The sequence below is a fragment of the Anarhichas minor genome, unplaced genomic scaffold, assembly GCF_050575085.1.
Source record: "Anarhichas minor isolate MPS153535 unplaced genomic scaffold, ASM5057508v1 ptg000017l, whole genome shotgun sequence".
Classification (NCBI taxonomy): Eukaryota; Metazoa; Chordata; class Actinopteri; order Perciformes; family Anarhichadidae; genus Anarhichas; species Anarhichas minor.
In genome coordinates this window covers 9,377,622-9,397,321 of record NW_027466463.1, presented here as the reverse complement: position 1 = coordinate 9,397,321, position 19,700 = coordinate 9,377,622, and the positions used below count along the sequence as shown (strand labels likewise).

The 19,700-nt window shown below is 42.6% G+C and overlaps 2 protein-coding genes across 2 annotated transcripts; both read right to left on the bottom strand.

The window, feature by feature from the left end:
- Positions 1 to 1,811: 1,811 nt before the first annotated feature.
- LOC142951269 (NADPH oxidase organizer 1-like) lies at positions 1,812 to 4,495 on the bottom strand. The gene is made up of 8 exons (XM_076092764.1): positions 4,421 to 4,495; positions 4,239 to 4,319; positions 4,070 to 4,142; positions 3,649 to 3,832; positions 3,353 to 3,561; positions 3,131 to 3,244; positions 2,680 to 2,797; positions 1,812 to 2,367 (listed from the first exon to the last, which is right to left on the bottom strand). The coding sequence occupies exons 1-8, from the start codon at positions 4,493 to 4,495 to the stop codon at positions 1,812 to 1,814; spliced, it is 1,410 nt and encodes a 469-aa protein (XP_075948879.1).
- Positions 4,496 to 10,230: 5,735 nt separating this feature from the next.
- tex2l (testis expressed 2, like) lies at positions 10,231 to 19,311 on the bottom strand. Its single transcript, XM_076092763.1, has 11 exons — positions 17,926 to 19,311; positions 15,756 to 15,956; positions 15,025 to 15,349; positions 14,019 to 14,269; positions 13,664 to 13,813; positions 13,465 to 13,564; positions 12,834 to 12,966; positions 12,012 to 12,149; positions 11,315 to 11,524; positions 10,491 to 10,611; positions 10,231 to 10,404 (listed from the first exon to the last, which is right to left on the bottom strand). The coding sequence occupies exons 1-11, from the start codon at positions 19,309 to 19,311 to the stop codon at positions 10,231 to 10,233; spliced, it is 3,189 nt and encodes a 1,062-aa protein (XP_075948878.1).
- Between the last annotated feature and the right edge of the window lie 389 nt (positions 19,312 to 19,700).

Below are 19,700 nucleotides of genomic sequence, written 5' to 3'. Positions count from 1 at the left end.
GATTTTAAAATCAGACTTTCTGCAGTTTAGGAATATTTTAAAGATCATTCCCTCTTCAAGGATGCCTTGGCACATTATATTCCTCAGTTTTGTCTCATCTGCATTATTGCAACACATTGTACTCGTGTCTTAGCCAAATAGCATGCACCATTTACAACTGGAACAAAGTGCATCTCAACAGCTGTGAACTGGATGCAGGAAATATGGATACATGGGTATATAACTATATATAAAGCAAAAACCTTTCTTTGTTTTGTTGTGACTTAGTAGGTTGGGTACAACTAATATTATTTCATTTTAAAACTATTAGATTTTGGATGGTGTCCATGGCAGCACAGTCCAAAGTGCTGTACTCTTATTTAAGCACACATCTTCTAGCAGCAGACCAGACTGCTGAGCAAAGGGAGTATCAGGTAGAAGATAGGAGGAAGAAGATAGCATGACGTCACTTCCCAGACTTAAGTATACAATAGATCCATTGGAACTGGTTTTTCTGTTTCCTGGAGTAGCCTACACGATGTACAGTAATGCACCGTCGACATTAAACTCATGATTGAAATATGCTGAGGCATACAGTTACATTGACCTCATTGACTCAAGTTCAACACTGGCTTGATGCCTTGTTAATAGCAGGCTCTGACATGCCTGTGTACCTATCACAGTGATAACGTACTGTACATTCATCCTTTTGTACACTCAGTACATTGACAGTTCTTTCAAACTTATAAACTACAGCCCCAGTAATAAGCATTTAAATGATAAACAACTATACAAAGTATTAAATATCATAGTATGGAAGATGATACTGTTGGTGATTTAAATTATGAATTCCATTTTATTCAAGTCCATCGGAAAACAATACTGACATGTCAATACAGTACAGTGATGATCTTAAGAATATGGTGCATTGCTGCGCTTTTTATTGAATATTTTTCCATCAAACTCTATCGAGGCTGCTCAGGAAACTGTATCTCCACTGAAACAACAGAATCTTTTGAAAACTATTATTAGGTTCTTACTTCATTTGCTTGTTTTATTTTTCACTCATCTTGTGCATTCCTATGGTGTGATTGTTACAGTTCTTGTGTTATCTGAAGATTGACTCTTCTCTTTTTTATTAAATAAACAGGAACTTCTTGTTTCTTTAGTGTAAATAAGATTTTATTGACATGTTTATGTGAAACTTACACATTATTGCATTGTGAACAGGTTATATTGCAGCACATACTGTACATGAATGGACAAGAATATAATTAATCATACAATAAGCAACAAAACAAAAGAACATGTTCTGACAGGAAACTGGCAATCCTTCCCCGTCTGCTGACAGCTTGTTTAACACGCCCGTCACATTTCAATGCCTTCATTTATGAATGGAACAAGAAGCCTTCACACTGGAGTTCAGTCTCTTCATTGAGGTTTTCTTTGCTGATGTTAACATGAAATATAGTTTCGTGTAAATACTTAACCTCTTCAACTCCAACAAACTTGAACTTAAATTAACCCAAAGTGGCTTCAAAGTTATGGAGAATATTTGTTTACTTTTGCACGACAATGTCACGTACATTTTCTGGTTCCTGCTCCTTCTGACGCTTCACTGAAGCTACATTATTGTTATTATGGTATCTTATGGTTTTCAGCATATATTTATCTTCTAAAGGTTACTATCTCTTCAATCTCTGGTATGACAAAAGATTTAAATAGAGATTTAAACAATGCTGCACAAAACACACTTCACTGACTGACCCTATGGGGTCAAACTGGTTAAATCTGTGACATGAATACTTCATAAATCAAAGACTTGTGAATCCCTAGCGGCTGTGGATCGACTCTGGCTGAATGTGAAGCCGGGTCTTGGTGGCCAGGGCTGCCTTGCGGGTCATGGTGGTGCAGCGAGTCAGGATCTCCTCGGTTTTTGGTCTGGGTGGCAACCTGGGAGCCATTGAAGCCGTCTCACTTCCTTTGGAGCTGTCAGATCCAGAGCTGTCAGAGCTAGTGTAGGAGCCACGGCGGTCAGAGAGGATGAACTCGGCGCTTGTGTTGCTCATTCTGCGTCCACGGCTGTCTGAGGTTGAGGCATCCCTCACCGTTGGTGTTTGCGACCGGGTCTCAGAGAGGACATCCAGAGATCGGGCCTTGTGGAGACGCCCTGGCAGACTGGGTTCTCCTCTGGACTGACCCGCAGAATCCCGTTGTGGGCTGTTTTCTTCGTTGGTGCCGGGTGAACGAGGAGCCTTAGGTTCCCTGCTGGTTGCCAGGTTCAGAGTGGAACTGTGCAGCTTTCTCTGCAGGCTGTAAAGGCCTAACCGTGGGTTGTTGTATGGTTGCAGGTTCATGGAGGGGACGTAACCTGCCTTGCCATTGAATCTGCAGAGGATGGCAAAGAAAAGGGAATTCATTTCAACTTTGTTCAGCAATTGCCAACTATGGCAACTCGATTAAGTTCAGAAATAACATTTCATCTTAATGCACGAAGAAATATTTGATACCGCTGTTTGTCTGTATTTCATCTCTTCATGAAAACACTTTGCTAACTGTCCACCTACACAATAGTGAGTTTGTTGTGTGTTTTCGTGTGAAGATAATGAAGAGGCACTCAAGAACACTTCACCACAACACTTATTAAATGGCTCCTTGTTCCTACTGTTTGCAATGTTGACAGATAAGATTGGGGTTTACCTGATGAACCACCAGCCGTTGTCAGACTTCCTCAGCACCTCCACCACAGAGCCAATGGGCACTGACACCTCGTCATCCTTCTTAGTTGAGTAACTCCTCACGGCACAGTACAGGGCACCTAAAGGTCACAAACAAGACAACAAGCTCAGGAACTGCTGTACAGATACATATTGTCTTAATAAAAGTGAGTTTTGGTAGAAAGGAATAGATGCATGTTAACGTCCAGTGGTTAAAGAGAACTCAACTGTGGTAGTTGTTTTTAACAGCTAATCTTCATAGTAATATGAAGTAGATGCATCTGACATGCATTGATTTTCACAGTAATGCCAGATGATGTCACACCACTGTCAAGCTTACAAAGGTTCACTTCTGTAATCCAGCTTGTTAAATGAGATCAGTCTGTTCTACGTGCATTCTTGCTCATTAAACTACAACTGTGACTACAAGCAACACACACCTGCAAGCTGGAATCCAGCATCATCATCGTCCTCTCCTTCCGATAACTCCAGGTAGGGAGCAGGAAACCAAGCCAAACGCTTATCCTCGTTCTCCACCAGCCACCAACCTGGAGAGGAAATAAAACATACTTTCAGCATGACAGAAATGGTTTTGGGGGAAGCTCAAGGTTTTTGCTGCTTTTCAGGAAGGAACTGCATGAAAGTGAAGCACTGACCTGCAGGGTCTTTGATCAGGACATCCAGCTTCTCGTCCACAGCGACCTTAAACGGACGATTCTTGGTATCCTTTGTCTCGTGAGCAGCCACGCAGCGGTAAGTCTGGGTGACAAATGGGTGAGTGATGCTGCCTGCATGCTGGTGAGTCATATCACCGCCTCCTCCACCTGAGCCATCGGGCAGATCATCAGACAGCAGGATCATGATGCTGTGTGAAAGAGAAGTCAGAGTAAGAATCAAGAGCTTCTATTAAACTATCACGTGACTTGACTTAAACACTGGCATGACAACCTACCTGTTCTTGGTGAAGTCTGGCTGCAGGTCGTGGTCTTTGGGCATGAAGAACTGAGTCACCTCTGAGCTCTGAGTCACAGTTTGGTCGCACTTCAGCAGCTTGTCGCAGTAGCTCTCCAGGAACTTCATGCGTTGGATTGATCGCTTGGATCCTTTCTGCTGGAGGCTGTTCCTCCTGGCCTGCCCTGGAGAGAGGAGAGGAAACGGTTTCAGGATTAATACTAGATTTGCTGAGAAGAAGATGAACATCATTTTTAAAGCATTTTTCTTCAAATAGGAGGAAAAGCAAGCTAAAACAAACCATGTTTGTACAGATATTAAACTGTTTTGTGTGCTATTCCTCTAATTAATTGCTACAAATACACAGTTGCTCACAGGAGACCATTTATAAACACCTTGTAACAGAGTTGAAATAATCTTACCACTAAATTTGGGGATCACTCTGTCGTTTTTCCTGAAAGCGTTCATGTGAGGGAACCTCTTTTTCAGCTGCCCCTGTTTGGAGAAAAAAAAACACATCTGAATTAATAATTATTCCTACGATATAAACAGCAGACTGAGTACACCAAGTGGGAGTTTCTTTGGTCTTACATGAAATTTCTTGAAATTCTTGAAGGACCTGTAGACAATAACTTCAGTCTCGTCGGACCACAACACAGATATCATGAGCATCTGTGGAGAGAGAAAAATAAAAGATTTCAGACCAGAAACTTTACCACAAACACAGACATATTTAACACCTCACATAAGTAACAACTGAGGTCTTGACTCACCTTCATTTTTGGTGTGTCCTTGTGGACGGCTCCGATAATACGGGCACTGATTACAAAGCGTTGTTCACCGGCCATCGTCCACTTGTTTGTGTCTGAGCTCTCAGGATGAAAAGCTGCTCTATTGACCTTCAGTGTCTAGCTGAACTGCCTCTGCTGCTCTGCCAGATCAGAGAGTCTGCTGTGGTTTATATGTGCTTCACATAACGGAGGCGGAGTCGGAGTGAGCAACACCTGAGGGCTGGAAAAAAGGATGCACACATGCAGAGAGGAGTGGTCAAACAAGTGTAGCTGGATCTTCTGGCAGTCAAATTGGCATCAAAGTCAGAAGTCATGCAGGAGAATGGGGAGTTGCTATTCTCATTCCAAAAACGAGAAAGCGGAACGATGTCTCCTAACCTATACTTTTAACATTTCAGTGACATTATATTGAGGATTTAATGTATTCGTAAATGACAAAACAGCTAAGTGTGAAAACATTTTGACCTTCTATCCTTTTGAAACATGTACTGCACTCACCCAAACTTGCATGTGCAGACGTGCCAATTGGCACCACAGAATTAAGTTTTGACATTAATGAAGACGTAGTCAGACTATGCAACTACAGGAATTAATGAGCTGCTGTTTGTTATATAAATTATGGCATTCTTTTTTTCTTTTTAAATATGACAATAAATACGACTTTTATCATCATGCAAGTGCCGCAGAGCATAATAAAATAGTTTCATGTTATTGTTAGATGAATAATCAACGGAACGCCTCTGTTTTCTTTATCGTTATAAAGAAAGGATTTATTGTTTTACTGTGAGAAAGACGGGAAAGTCCGAGATGAGTGATGAGAAAAGACGCACTCTGATTAGACTGAGGGCACAGTTTTTACACCAGACCAGTTCTTTGTTATAACACTGTGTGTGTGTGTGTGTGTGTGTGTGTGTGTGTGTGTGTGTGTGTGTGTGTGTGTGTCACACTGTTACCGGGAATCGTCAGGAAGTGGCACGTACCTTCAGGCAGTCAGTAATGTTGTCACTCACAGATCACACTGTACACTGACATCACTTTTATATGACCACAAACATTCCCAACGTTTATATTTGGTGCAAAGCTCTTTTTCTTTGAATGTGAAACGATATCTGAGGAGAAGTAAAGCACATGATGTCCATAAACACAGGAAAAGTGAATATTTCTACAGAAAGTATACTCATTCAAGATTCTGCATTCAGATGTTAAAGAGCCACTGTGAGGAAAAATGTTCCCACAAATATTCTGCCTCACGTTGGATGAGATTTTACCATTGTGGAAGTTCTGTGTATTTTTATTCTAAATGATGAAGCAAAAGATTAAGAAAAACATTGGAGAAAGAAATCTTAAAAAGATGCCCCACCACTAAAATGACTTACACCTTACAGGCTATAGGTATTGTTATTAAGCACAAGGGTTAAAATAACATTAACGATGGCTCTGTTCTATTCAAGTGGAGGAGCAAAATGGATTTCAGCCATCATTCATTTCATTATTTAAATCTGTGCTTTCACACTGTGACATGTCAAAATGTCCTCATTGAAAAAGGCCTATACTATTGAAAATATCGTGCATGGTCTCTGTTCAACAAAGTAATTCCACAAAAAGTGGATAAATGCTGCTTTAGATATGAGGGGAAATGTTTACAGTCGCATTTACTAAAGATGGTTATTTTTGTTTTATTTTTGAAACCTATGGTGGCCTAATGGTCTAAGACGCATAAATAAAGGCCGATTAAGCAAAAGCAATATCCTTTTGTTCTTTTGTTGTGACTTTTACAGCCTTAGTAGGTCGGGCACAACTAATATTATTTCATCTTAAAACTATTAAACTTTAGGTTGCTATGGCAGCTAAATCCAAAGTGCTGTACTCTTATTTAAGCACGCATCATTTAGCAGCAGACCAGACTGCTGAGCAAAGGGAGTATCAGGTAGAAGATGAAGAAGAAAGCATGATGTCACTTCCAAGGCATAGGTATTTTATGATCTTCTGTTTACTAAATAAATGATGGCAATCTTTTTTCTTTTTAAATATGACAATAAATACGACTTTTATTCTCATTCAAGTGCCACACAGATAAAGTAAATAGTTAAGGGGCATTCTTGAGAACACTAATCAAGGAAACTCCTCTGTTTACTTTAAGAGACAATATCGTCATGAAGAAAGGAATTATTCTTTTACTGTGAGAAAGACAGGGAAGGCTGTGATGAGTGGTGAATCAGAAACGTGCTGCTGATGAGAAGAGACGCCCTCTAATTAGACTGAGGGCAAACGTTTTACAATCACCAAACCAGTTCTTTTTTATCCAAGTGTGTGAGTGTGTGTGTGTGAGTGTGTGTGTGTGTGTGTGTGTGTGTGTGCGTGCGTGTTACAGTCACCGAGAATCGACAGGAAGTGGCACGTACTTTCAGTCAGTAAGTGATGTCAGTAAAGGTGTCACTCACAGATTACACTGTACACTGACATCACTTTTATATGACCACATTCCCAACGTTTATATTTGGTGCAAAGTTCTTTTTCTTTGAATGTGAAACGATATCTGAGGAGAAGTAAAGCACACGATGTCCATAAACACAGGAAAAGTGAATATTTCTACAGAAAGTATTCTCATTCAAGATTCTGCATTCAGATGTTAAAGAGCCACCGTGCGGAAAATGAGATTTTACCATTGTGGAAGTTCGATTGAGAACAATATTGGATAAAAGAAATCTTAAAAAGATGCCCCACCACTAATATGACTTACACCTTGTAGGTTATAGATATTGTTATTGTAGGAAAAGCACAAGTGTTAAAATAACATTTACGATGACTCTGTTCTATTCAAGTGAATTCAGCACTTTTGTCATCATCACTTACTTACCTTGAAAATGATTTAAGAAGGGATTTCTTTGTGGGCAAACTGAACACGGTGATACATTTAATGGACACAAAGGCATGTGTGTGTTGGATTGAAATAAACTTGAAAAAACATACGATTTAAGACTGAGAGCAAGGTGGTTGTCAGTCATAGGCATGTGCTGTTGGCAGGTACAGCAGTGCTGTAGAAGTCCCACCTAAATGCTGAACTGGTGCTGCCCTCTCATGTTGAAGGCATGTTCAACAGTTGAAAGCTGCAGTTGGAAACTAATAATAACTTTGACACATTTGCTCAAACTGTCACTTTATCCTGATAAAAGTACATGAGATAGAAAATCTGTGAATTGCTCCTAATTGCCTTTGCAAGATTCCACGGAGCCCAAAGGAAAACAACCAATGAGAGCCGAGGAGTCTCTAACACATGATCAATACATATTTGGTTACGGTGCAGCTTAGTTTCGTTCAACTCGAAGGACCGCGCTATACTCATACTATACCAGCATCGTGAAACATTTTAAAATAGTCGATGATGATGGTGTCAATGACTTCATGTAGACTATTTTCACTGTGGAATAATTACATTCGCTGCAGCAATATCATTAGACACTCAAACACAGTCCTAGGGCCTGTCTAATGAACCGTGCCGCAAATTACTCAACAGTGTCCCACAGAGCGACACGTAGACGCACACATACACACCCTCCCACACACTATCTCACCTCTTTCCTCATGTGATTTCCTTTCACGCATCAGTACTTTGCATTTTAAACAGGCTGTTTTTCCACTACGTTCTGATGTGGTTTTGTCGAACAGTTGAGTTGAATCTTTGCTTTCCATCTTGACTTCGGTGTTGTTGATTTGCTTGCATGTTCTTCTTTTCAATGAGCATGTGTTACCATTGTCTTCAACTGCGTTTGCTCCCATCTTTTATCTCAGGGTTGAGATGGTTGTATTTGGATAAATCCTGAGCCAATGAGACGTGTTTCTGGAGCATTGAAGCAGAGCTCAAAGCCATGACTTTTCAAGTGTTGAAGAAGCCCAGAGTGTTTCCAGGGGAGTAAGCTCTGCCTTGTGGCCTGCATATGCCTGCAGGGGACAGTCTTTTTCTCCATCTTACTTGTTACGACTGAGTTTGATGCTATTGGCACTGATGTTGGGTCATAATTATGGCCTAGCTTTGGTCATCTAAAATCCAATGTATCCCAACCACTTAATTCTGAATTGTTTTACAGAATTATCATTGCATACTCTTAACTTTATATCTGATAATCCTTTCGTATGGGAGGTCAATGGGTGAGCATGACTAAAATTTGAAATTAAGATTGGATAGGAGTCTACAGTAACATATTTGCTGTACTGTCACCGTGGGCTTAAAACCCCCATGCATTCATATTTAACCACTATAGCACTTATTTTACCACATTATCACATTATTATAAATAATGGAACATACTGTATATCAAACCGCAACGATTGAATGCAATACCAAAGAATAGTTATCAAAAAATCATTCAAATTCTCACCCCTTAAATGTCTCGATGACCCAAAGAAAATAAACCTAAATAACACCCAGGCTTTTATAATTTGGTTCGTGGTACTACAATGTCGGCACGCTTGTTACAGCTAATTTGAAAAAGTTGTATGTACTCACTGTCCCCTGGAACTCAGCAAACTGTCAGGAACAGGTATTTACAAACCCTCAGTCCAGCAGTGACCGGCGCAATGAAGAAACCCGTCCTCAGGCTCTGTCCAAAACACAGGCTCCTCTGGCCATGCAGTTGCAAGTCATTAGCTTAGTGTAGTCCCACCTCAGTTCAGAACGTTATGGAGCATCTTTGATCTTTTCATCTCTGATTGGCTAAAAGCAAAACCTGAGAGATTCAAGGGCTACTTCAAACAGAGGACCTCTCCAAGCTATACATTTGTCCATAGTAATGCAGAAGTTATTACACACCAGCGGCAATTCAAACAGCTGATTTTCAAGATGAACATATTTCTTAACGGAAGTAAATATCAAGGACACAATTTGTAAAATGAAGAGGGTAGGCCTACTGCACCAAAAATACATGGGTTTCTGTTTTCTAGAGTCCGATGATAGATTACATGCTGTGCTCTGTATTAATTATTGTAATGCCTTGTTCATGATGGTTATTGGTTATTAATACATGTTTTGATCTACTTCATCCTAATAAGGATCTAGCGAAGAATGTGTTTTAGGGTGTGTGGTTTAAGGATAATTTGAAATGATTAAGCGTTTTTGGAGATCTGCCATATGAATAAATATAACTAACGAAGGAAACAGTGTCAGTCCAGAAGCTGACACGCAGGGCTTTGCCTTTGGCATCCATTGGAAAATGAACAAACAACATTATTGGCGTCTTTTAATATACATCAATGTTATGTTTAATTGTTTTTTTTATTTATTATGGAGGCATTAAATTAAGTATATGCAGGTGCTGCATCAAGGTCTTTTAAAAAAAGGACAAAAAAATGTCATCTTTGCTGTAAAAGAGGTCATAGGGAAATTTAAGATTTATAGAGGACGTGTGTTTGGTTATTTTTGTCTCTCATGAACATTTCACATTCCCTCTGTGCCATGGAGGGAAATAAAACTGGCAGGTGTTTTTCAGGGTTTTATTTCATCATCTTATATCCAAAGTGACATTGAGCTGTAAACATCGAAGCAGTAAAAATCTCATGGGGATCACTCATATGTAAACATTTGTTAAAGGTATCACTTGTAGTCGTTCGTACAGCAATCTGATACAACAAAACCTGTGACTCTCCATCAGCCACACAAACACCTGCAGCGCTAATCATCGGACCTTCAGAAACATCTGGTTCAGACATAAACACAAGAGTTGATTTGAGTTGGTGATTCTCATTCGTCACCCCTACATAGCAGGGTCCAGTTGTCCTTTGATCATCAACACGAGGCACTAGTCAGACTCTGCCCCAGAGATCTCAGGTGGGATCCTCTCTATGGACTCTGTGGAGGAGCTATGGGACCGTTGGGACTGAGTGGCCAGGTGCTGGGAGGCTTGAGGGCTGTCCACCCCAGAGTGCATCAGGGGTAAGTAGATGTCATCCATGTTTGGCAGTACAAACACTTTCTGGAGAAAGAAAAAAAACATGATTGTGAGGAAAGCTGAGAAGATGACAGCACTGTGGGAGTCGTTTTTTTTTTGTTTTTTTTTACCTGGAACTCGTCCTGCAGTTTCTTTTCAATCCACTCGGTGACATGACAGAAAGTCACCTCCCTCTCCCCTAGTTTGGGACGGACATGCAGATCCAGCTTGGGGGGCACGCAGAAGCTGTACCTATAGAGGAGATCATAACAGTACATCTATCACATCTATATTGAACTGCTGTTTTTCGGTCACGTGTTGTCTCCGTGCTCTAAACAGTCCTAGCACTCAACTAGAATAGACTGATAGAATAAATAAATGTTCTTTTGGCAGGAGGTGAGGTGCGAAAAGTGAGTCACACCACAAACAGTCACAAACACAACATGCCGCTTAACATGAAGCAATTTGTTTTTGAATTCCCATCAATTCTGAAGCTGTAGTGCGTTTTATGACATGCAGGAATTGGTGACAGAGAGTGCAATTTATGTAAAAATGATATACACATATATTGAAATAAGGAAGGCAATCTCGATGTCTCAATGCCAATCTTATACATCTGTATCGGTGTGGATTGTCGGCCGATAACTAGCGAGAAATTGCAGTAGAGAAATGCCAAACTGGGTATGAGGTCATTTAGGAACAGCTATATATAGTTTGTCCACCAGAGAGCACACTTTAAAATGTCCAGCAAATATGTCTCAAACTGAGTTTGTGTTTTCAAAAGAGCAATTATTTGATGGAAAATTCTGAAATAATTTGAAAAACTTCACAAATAATTTAATTTCCCTACACAAGACGAACAGCATATTTTTTACTTAAACACAAGAAAAGCGAGAGAAAACATGCAAACTGCCGCCCAAACAAGAGAAACTGTGAGTTAAGCCTCAGTATTTACCATATCCTGTCTGTTGGGGGCGGCGGGATGTTGACGACCAGAGTCCCTGACAGCTCTTGCACCTCCACAGTGAGCAGCAGGGGCGTGTTGGACATCTCCATAAACTTCTTCTTAATAAACTCGTTCTCTGTCGCCTTCTGGAAGTACTTGGATTTAGCGATTTTGTCCACAAATCTCAAAATCTTCCTTCCAGTCTTTCCTCCCCCTGTCCTGTAAAACAGGATTAGAAGAGAGGAGAGGAGAGGAGAGGAGAGGAGAGGAGAGGAGAGGAGAGGGGAGGAGATGAGATTTAGTATTCAGATGCTAAAGTCAGAATTAGAGGAGAAATGAGAGTCTGAAATGTAAATAAAAAGGAAAGCGACAGCCATCTGGAGTGTGATGTGAGTGCTAGTTTCTGCTTTAGAAAAGTGAGCATTCACAACACAGAAGGGCAGAGGTAACACTTAAAGGTGTTGCTCACTAAAAGTTACACTTTCTCCCCTTTTAAGTAGCTGTTTATGTAAAAGTCTTTTGACTCAAGAATCATGTGATGTTCTTGAATTAACGTAACCCACTTTCAACATCTTCTTTTTGACATTAAATGCAAAAAGTCATATTAGTATTTAGTATTGTAATATACAGTCGTTTGTAATAAGGAAACACGTACACTAGGCAGTATTCCTGTCTGATACACACTACTTTATATATCAGCATTTACCCATCAGGAGCTGGTGTGGATCCTTTCTCCCCCACTGGAGCCTGAGGCTCAGAGACAAGCAGCTCTTCCTCATCAGATGAACCAGCGCTGGAGGACTCCTCATCACTGTCCGCCAACACGCTGAAGATGGGCCTGCAGCTCGGAGGAGAAGATGCACGGACAAGTTAGGGACGGGCGGATGGCAAAATTGTGATGTGCATGTAAGCATCAGTACTACAGACTTTTTCCGCATAAAAAGGCAAAATTGAACGACGCAGACTATATGGACAGATTCATGTACTGCAATTGGGGTGTCTGGGGCTTGAAAAGATTAACAAAAGTTGTGTAAAGCTTCAGATGCACCGCAGACAGCTAATGCAAAGCTCTGCCTGGAGTGTAATCCCCACCACTGCAGGTCTATGACAGGCAGGTCTACGCTGATCAATGTAATGTGGAGCTCTATAGATCAGAGGGATAAAGGGATAGAAAGAGAGGCGTGTAGGTGTGTGCTATATGATAGGGATGAAAATACAGGGTTTACTGTCATGTGGGCGATCACCCCTGCTACTTGGCCTGTGAATATGATGAAATACACCATGTGAAACGCTTGATTTTTTTTTTTTTAAAGGGGCACTCCACAAAGGGCAGCTTACTCATCACCAGTAGAACTACAGCTGTAGGACATCTTCCTTGAGTTTTGGTTATTTTATACACAAAAGGAGGTTTAGAAGAACTGGCAACAGACAAAAAGCAACAAATACACAAACAACTATTCAGAAAGGGCAGGTACGTCGCGTGTGTGTGTGTATGTGTGTGTGTGTGCATAGCGTGCGTAGTGCTGACCGTTGGCTACCGGTTTCAGTCGTGCAGTCCGCATCCTGACCGCCCTCTTTACCCAGCTTGGACAGGTTGAATTTTGTCTGCAGGGTCATCTGCAGGGCACCGGTGTAGACCAGCTGCAGCTCCACCCACAGGCCTGCAGGGGGCAGCAGGAAGAGGTCAACGCCAGACCACCAAAATCAAGACAGAAATCACACACACACACACACACTGCATGGTGGGCAGATTAAAACAGCTTTTACAGTGATTATCAAGCCTTGAAATTCAATTTGAAACAAATTACGACGGATTTATAAATCCCCTTTCGGAGAAAACGAATTGGAGTGGAGGTCAAAACCATGGGGTCGGGGCATGCTGACACACTTTCCTCTCGTCATTAGGAGTGTTGCCTGCCAGATTGCCTGATTTTAAAACACACGCACACACACACAAGCCAATATGCTCTAAATGTTGAAGGCCCTGGCGTAATGGCTCTCCTGTGAGATTACAACAGGATAACAGCGTCTGATCTGATGCGCTGCAATACTCAGCTGTAATCACATGAGCAACAAGTCATCTCCTCACTCATCTTTTGCGTGTGTTTGCATATTGGGCATGTTTTCGTTGCAGTGTTTGATCTCCAGTCTGTACTCACCTCTGTGGTTGACCTCTGGTCTGGAGGTAGTGGTGATTTGCGGCATAGAGCAGCCCATATCCAACTCAGTCAGAGTCAGCTCGTTCATAAAATAAGGCAGCTGTCAAATAAAAATAATATAAAATGCTTTACATTTATTGTTAGCCCTCTCCGTGACTTAAAATTGACACAGCAACATTTAATATAAAACTGCCCGCACTCTGATTTTGCTCAGCTTCTTCTGGATCTTGCGGGACACCACGTCGGCCCAGTGCTTCTCCCGCAGGAAGTCCCAGAAGATTCGACCAATTAGAGCGTTCGCCCAAGCAGTCTCGCTCGTCCCAGGCTGCTCAGCTAGATTACAGGTACACTGTAACAAAAAAAAAGAAAAGAGTAAGAGCTAGCCAAGGACAAGAAAAGTGCAGGTTTAGTACAATTTAGAGCTAGAAATGCAGCAATGCTATTTTATACTGGTCACACTTTACTGTCTGCACATGCAAACTGTCCAGCTTTGGAATATCCCTAAAGCCTCACTTCATTTGCTTCACCTAATTTTATCTGCAAGCACGACTTACATTTCCTTTGATAGTGGGACTTGTATCTGTGCTGCTGGCTCCAGGACTAGAGAGGGGGGTCACCTCCTCTGTGGCCAGGTGACGAGCCATGTAGCTGGGGTAGTCCAGCAGGGAGAGGCCCCTGGTGCTACTGGAGGTCTGAATGACAGGAGTTGCAGGGACGCAGGTGACTGGAGATGTTAAGGGGGAGTCGGCGTCACCGCTGCCCACTGTGCCTGGGGCAGCAACGCTCTGTGCCACTGCTGGGTCACCTGGGACAATACAGGCAGCATTTGGAAATCAATACATATGCGGTTATAATGATCATTCACAAAAATGTCCATTTCCAGTACGGCAAGAGTCACGTAAGGTGTTCCACTTTGCCTGTTCACCGACCGATGTTACTACTTCTACTTTGAATGAAGCTTTCATTTTCATTTTAAAGGCTTTTAATGTGAAGAGTTGTAAGTATAACATGTCTATATTGATGGAATGATGGAATTAGTGCGGAAGTTTACATTTTGAAAAATGTACCACATCAGCTTGTTGCTTTGGCCAGAACCAGGCTAGCTGTTTCCCCCCATTTCCAGTCTTTATGCTAAGCTAAGCTGACCGGCTGCTGGCTCTGGTTCAATGCAAAGACACAAGAATTGTATCAATGTTCCCGTCTTACTCTGCAAAAAAAAAGAGAGAAGAAAACAACTATATTTCCCAAAAGGACTTGTGACTAATGACAGATCAAAAGACTGATTTGTATTAGAATATAAAATGCAAATGGGTAGGGTTTTATATATTCCCACTTTTCTTCAAAACACAGTAAAAACAAAGCAGTTTTTTTCTGATGCCTTGCCCTGTCATGTCACCAAACAACTGTGAGATCTCTGTGTTCCCTCGAAAGGGATTGGCTTTGAAATGCAAAGAATTCGAGCATGTAAGTAATCCATAATCAATGCTATATATAGCATTTGTATAGATGCCTTATCTGGAAGCCCTCTCTTCTCTAATGCATTATTGACGTTTCTCATACCCGATCTGGACGCACATCTGCCAGGCGTCTGTCTGTCCCTCTCCTTTTCCCTCTCTGTATCCATGGATGCAAACAGGAAGTGGCGAAACCACTCTTCTTTCTCTCTTCCTGTGCGTCCGAAGAGGTAGAGAGCGGTGGGAAGGTCACGGACGTGTTTGGAGGAACTCTGTAGCGGACTGGCCATTTCCGGCTCCTCTCCCCGACTCTCCTCCGACTTTCCTCCTTCATCCTCCTGGGAGTTCGATCCCCCGGCCAGGTGGATGCAGATAGGATACTTTGGATTCCACATCCTCTTCCGAGCCAACACAGATGGTAGCAGGAATACCTTTGGGGAACAGCGGCAGAGTTTTGTTGTGTCAAAGTAAAAGAAATGGGTGGTGCAGTCAGATGTCTCATCTATGCATTATTCATTCATTCTGTTGAAGTGGATTCAACCGTTTCTTGACAAATAAAACTTTATTTCAATTTATGCTTTTCTCCATCTTTGTTTATTTCCCCTCAGGCATTCCAACATCAATGCATTAATTAGTAAAAATCCTATGCATTCATTAATTGGAAAGTGAACGCTATCACAAAGTTGGACAAAGTCTATTGAGGCTCTGCCCTACATACGGTAACATCACCACAATAACAAAATGTCAGGCCTTCCCTTTCCTTTGTTTATCCCATTAAAAAAAGATACAACCTCAGATACATAATTGCCATAAAAAAAAGTGACTTAGTCATCATACTTTGCTCTTTGCAAGCTGAAAGGAGCGTGACTTGATGAAGGCGGCCTCGTGGACTCTCTCGTCGTACGTGGCCCTGCGGCTGATGTTGTTGCGCGGGGAGTCCAGACGAAGACAGGAGCCCTCCAGGGTGGCAAACACGGAGTGAGTCAGAGCTGGATGGTAAGTTTCTGGGTCGTAATCGTGTATCTCATTCATCCAGCCCTGAAAAGGCAAAAAAGTGCGACTGCAATCAACACCATTCACAGTTTCAAGCGAGTAATAAACGTGGGATCTGGAATTGTTCCAATCTTGAAAGTCATGTTATGATGCTTGATGCAGCCTAAAAGTGAAGTAAACAGCAGAAAGGATAAATGTGATTAAGTGTGTATTTTTGTTGGCACAAGTATCAAACAGGATACATTCTTCTCTGTGGATTTCAACACAAATGATTTTCAACATGGACAAATTAGTTGTGGAAGAAATGCAGCGCAGACGGCGAGTCTGCAAGCCGAGACAGGATTAGTCATCCATGATAATGTCAGTACATGAGAATATGCATGGAACATAACAAAAAATAGTTTGCTCTTGATTAGGCCTCCCAGGCAACGCTTGCTTTCTGGCTTCATGCTGTTGTCAACAAACTTGACCAACCAGAGAATTTATGTTACAGATGATCCAAGTGAACTGAACTCAGAGCAAATCATGAGATATTCTTGTTTTAGCCACTTTAGTACATTTGCTTTTTTGCTAAGCTAATCAGCTAAGTCAAACAAAGTTACGTGTTAGAACTATTATTGGGGAATGACAGCGTGGCGCAGTGACTGTCAAGAAAAACTGTCATCACATGTTTGTCTAAAATTAAAGAATTTTGTTGATAAGTGAGCTTCAGAGGTGCTGGCAGGTGTATTTTTGATCTTTGGACAGAGCCAAGATAAGTGCTTCCAGTCTTCATGCTAAGCTAAGCTAATCGTCTCCTGGCCTTAGCTACATAGGTAGCATTGGAACATGGGAGTGAAATCCATCTTCTCATCTAAATCTCTGCAAGTAAGTGAACTTACTTGATGCTTGAACAAAACTCTACAGTTTTGATAGACATAAAAGCATTTTTTGTGTACATTTTCTGGCCTTAAAATACTGTATAATTAAAAAAATGAAGACGCTTTAGGAAAAGACCTTGCTCAGTCTGATATAAGTGTTCATTAGGATGGCTGAATGTGAACTGAATGCAGCGATATGATCCCCTTCAGGAGCTTGATGCTCCAATTAACTACTAAACAATGTATTATTCATACTAAAATTGTATTTGTACTTTATTTATAGCGGTGTCAGTCTTTGACCTCGTGTCCCGCAATCAAACTCTGTTCTCTCAACGACTGTCTGTCGTCTCATTACCAGAAACCTCACAAATACTGCAGTTATACCTTTCACATCTCAACAGCCGTCGGACTGAAACCAAACTGCTAATGACCAAACAAGGGAATTATCTCGACACTGTGACAGTAAACCCCCGATTCCCAACTACCGCCACCCCTCTCCAACCCACAACTGCCTCGCGCCCTGACAAATTACAGCTTCCTCCTGCCTATATCCTCCACTAATGGCCTCAGGAGCTGACAGCGTCTAGGTGGAAGCTGGAGGAGAACAGCAATTACCGCTGCAGCTCTGATAGGATTTTTTTTATTGAAGCTTTTAATTGCACTCTGGGAATCGTATGTAGTTACGTGCCACTTGGAGAAGCTTTAGTCTGTGAAGGAGACAGTCAACAGAGGTGCTTAAGTGACTTGACAACAAATCAACACGTGTGAAAAATAACTACATGTATTCTTGTTACTGTAATTGGAGTGAACATGCTTTTTAAAGTGAATTTCCGATGGCAGAAACTTTCACTGAGTTTGGTTTCTTTGTGCTAAGCTAAGCTAACTGGCTGTAGCTTCACACTGGACAGACATACATGAGAGTGGTATCAATCTTCTAATCTAATTCTCGGCAAGAACGGGAATAAATGTATTTCCCAAAATGCCAACTGTTATACAACAAGGCCTGGGTGGAACAAAGAAATGGAATGAAAAGTGCTCAGGTGTTTGATGGAAGGCATGATGAGAAGGTGTTAGTATTGGATCGAGACAGCGGTGGCTGAAAATAAGGTGACAACAAAAATGTGACACTTTCCTCCTTGACTCATCAGATTTACCTTGAGGGCATCAGGCTCAGTGCTGACAGCGCCACCTGACAGAATCTCCTCTCCCAACAGAGTCTGTGCGGATCTGTGTGGGGGAGCTGAGCAGCGAGACCTGTGGGAGCCCATCCTGATGAGCAGCAGTCCCAGTAAGAAGCCCAGTGCTAATCCCAGAGCCAGGCCAGAGAAGTATGGACTGAGAGGGAGGATGAAGTAGCCATAGGACAGCACTGCCACACAGAATAAACTCATGTGTGGCAGAGGATGAGGGGGATGAGAAAGGTCAGAAGTCCTAACCAGAGGTGCTGCCATGGTAGGTGATCTCCTCTCTGGCCCGTGAGTCTCCACAGCCAATACCTGCATCACGTCGCCGTCTGTACATATTTCCAGCTCCTCATCCCTGTGATGTTGTCTGTTGTGATGCACAGGACAGGGGCCACCCGTGCCTCTCCCAGGATGTCTAACAGAATGCCAGTCAAACACAGGCAAAACATCAGCCTCTGTTTTTCTAGTGTTCCTCACAGGAGACTCAGAGAGAACTGTGTCCGTGCTACTTTCACGCCCCAAACCTCTGGAGCTGACCTGGTGAGCACCCTGGCTTTTACACTGGTGTCTGGGGCTGCCAGCGCCCTCCTCTCTCATGATCTTACTGAACATGTTGCTAAAAGGCTCGTGCACGGCCTCTGAGAGCTTCCTCTTGGTGTCCTCCAGCTCCATTTTGAAGAAGCCCCCTCTCATACCCTCTACGCACGGGGAGTGTGAGCTAGGAGAAGGGGGTGCAGTGCGAGAGTCCGCGTTGCTGCGGTTTTTTGGCTGGGTGAGCTGCTTCCACATGTGGAGGTTGAGGCGGGAGTCTGACTTCGACTGCGACACCTCTGGCTCTGAACGGGAGATCTCTGTGGAGATCGACTTCACGAGGCTGATGATGGGCTTGGGTCTGAGAGTGGAGCTTTCTTTGAGCTCCAGCTCTGTGGAGAGAGACTTGACCAAGCTTGCAAGGGGTCGGTGCGTGGGCGAAGAAGTTCCTGGGGAAAGGAAGCTGGAACCGGTGGCGGAGCAGTTGCCCAGAGAGCCAGGGTCTGAAGGGGAAAGAGGGACGTGGAAAGCTTGGGACTGCAACTTTCTGTCATCCTCAACAGAAGTCTGCCTCTCCTTGGAGAGAGAGATGGAGGGGTAGTCGTCATCGTGGTCGAGGGAGAAGATGAGCTCACTGTCATCCAGACTGTCCCATTCTCCCTCTGTCCCAGTCAGCTGGATCACAATCTCCCGGGGGAGATGCCTCTTGGTCCCAGCGACGGGGGAGAGGCCAAGAGCCGGGCTGTGGGGCTCCTGGAGAGGTCTGACACCTCTTCTCCCTTCATCCTCGCTTCTTCTCTCCACATTTGTTCCACTCTCCGCCATTTCTTGACTTTACATCGCACAGCCAAGGCACCTAGGAGTCAGTGAAAAAGAATAAATAAAGAACCCCGGTCAGCTCCATTATTAAGCCTCGGAGGCAGAACAAATAAAAGCAGTGAGGGAATGAGCCATGGACAGACGGGAAGGGCATCTTTTCTACACTTGTGCGTCATTTCCACAGAAACTGCTTACATGTGCCAACTCTGCATTAATGTGAGAATGTCACGCAGTAATCTGAAGACTTTCGATCCAAATAAGCACCTCTCCCATAGCTGTCGCTCCACATACTGAATGGGTTTTAGACGTATGCAAAAATAGACAAGACAGACAAATGTTGCACAAACTAGGGCAGCTCAGGTTTGGATCTAATGTCTTTTGGGGCTGATTGGCTG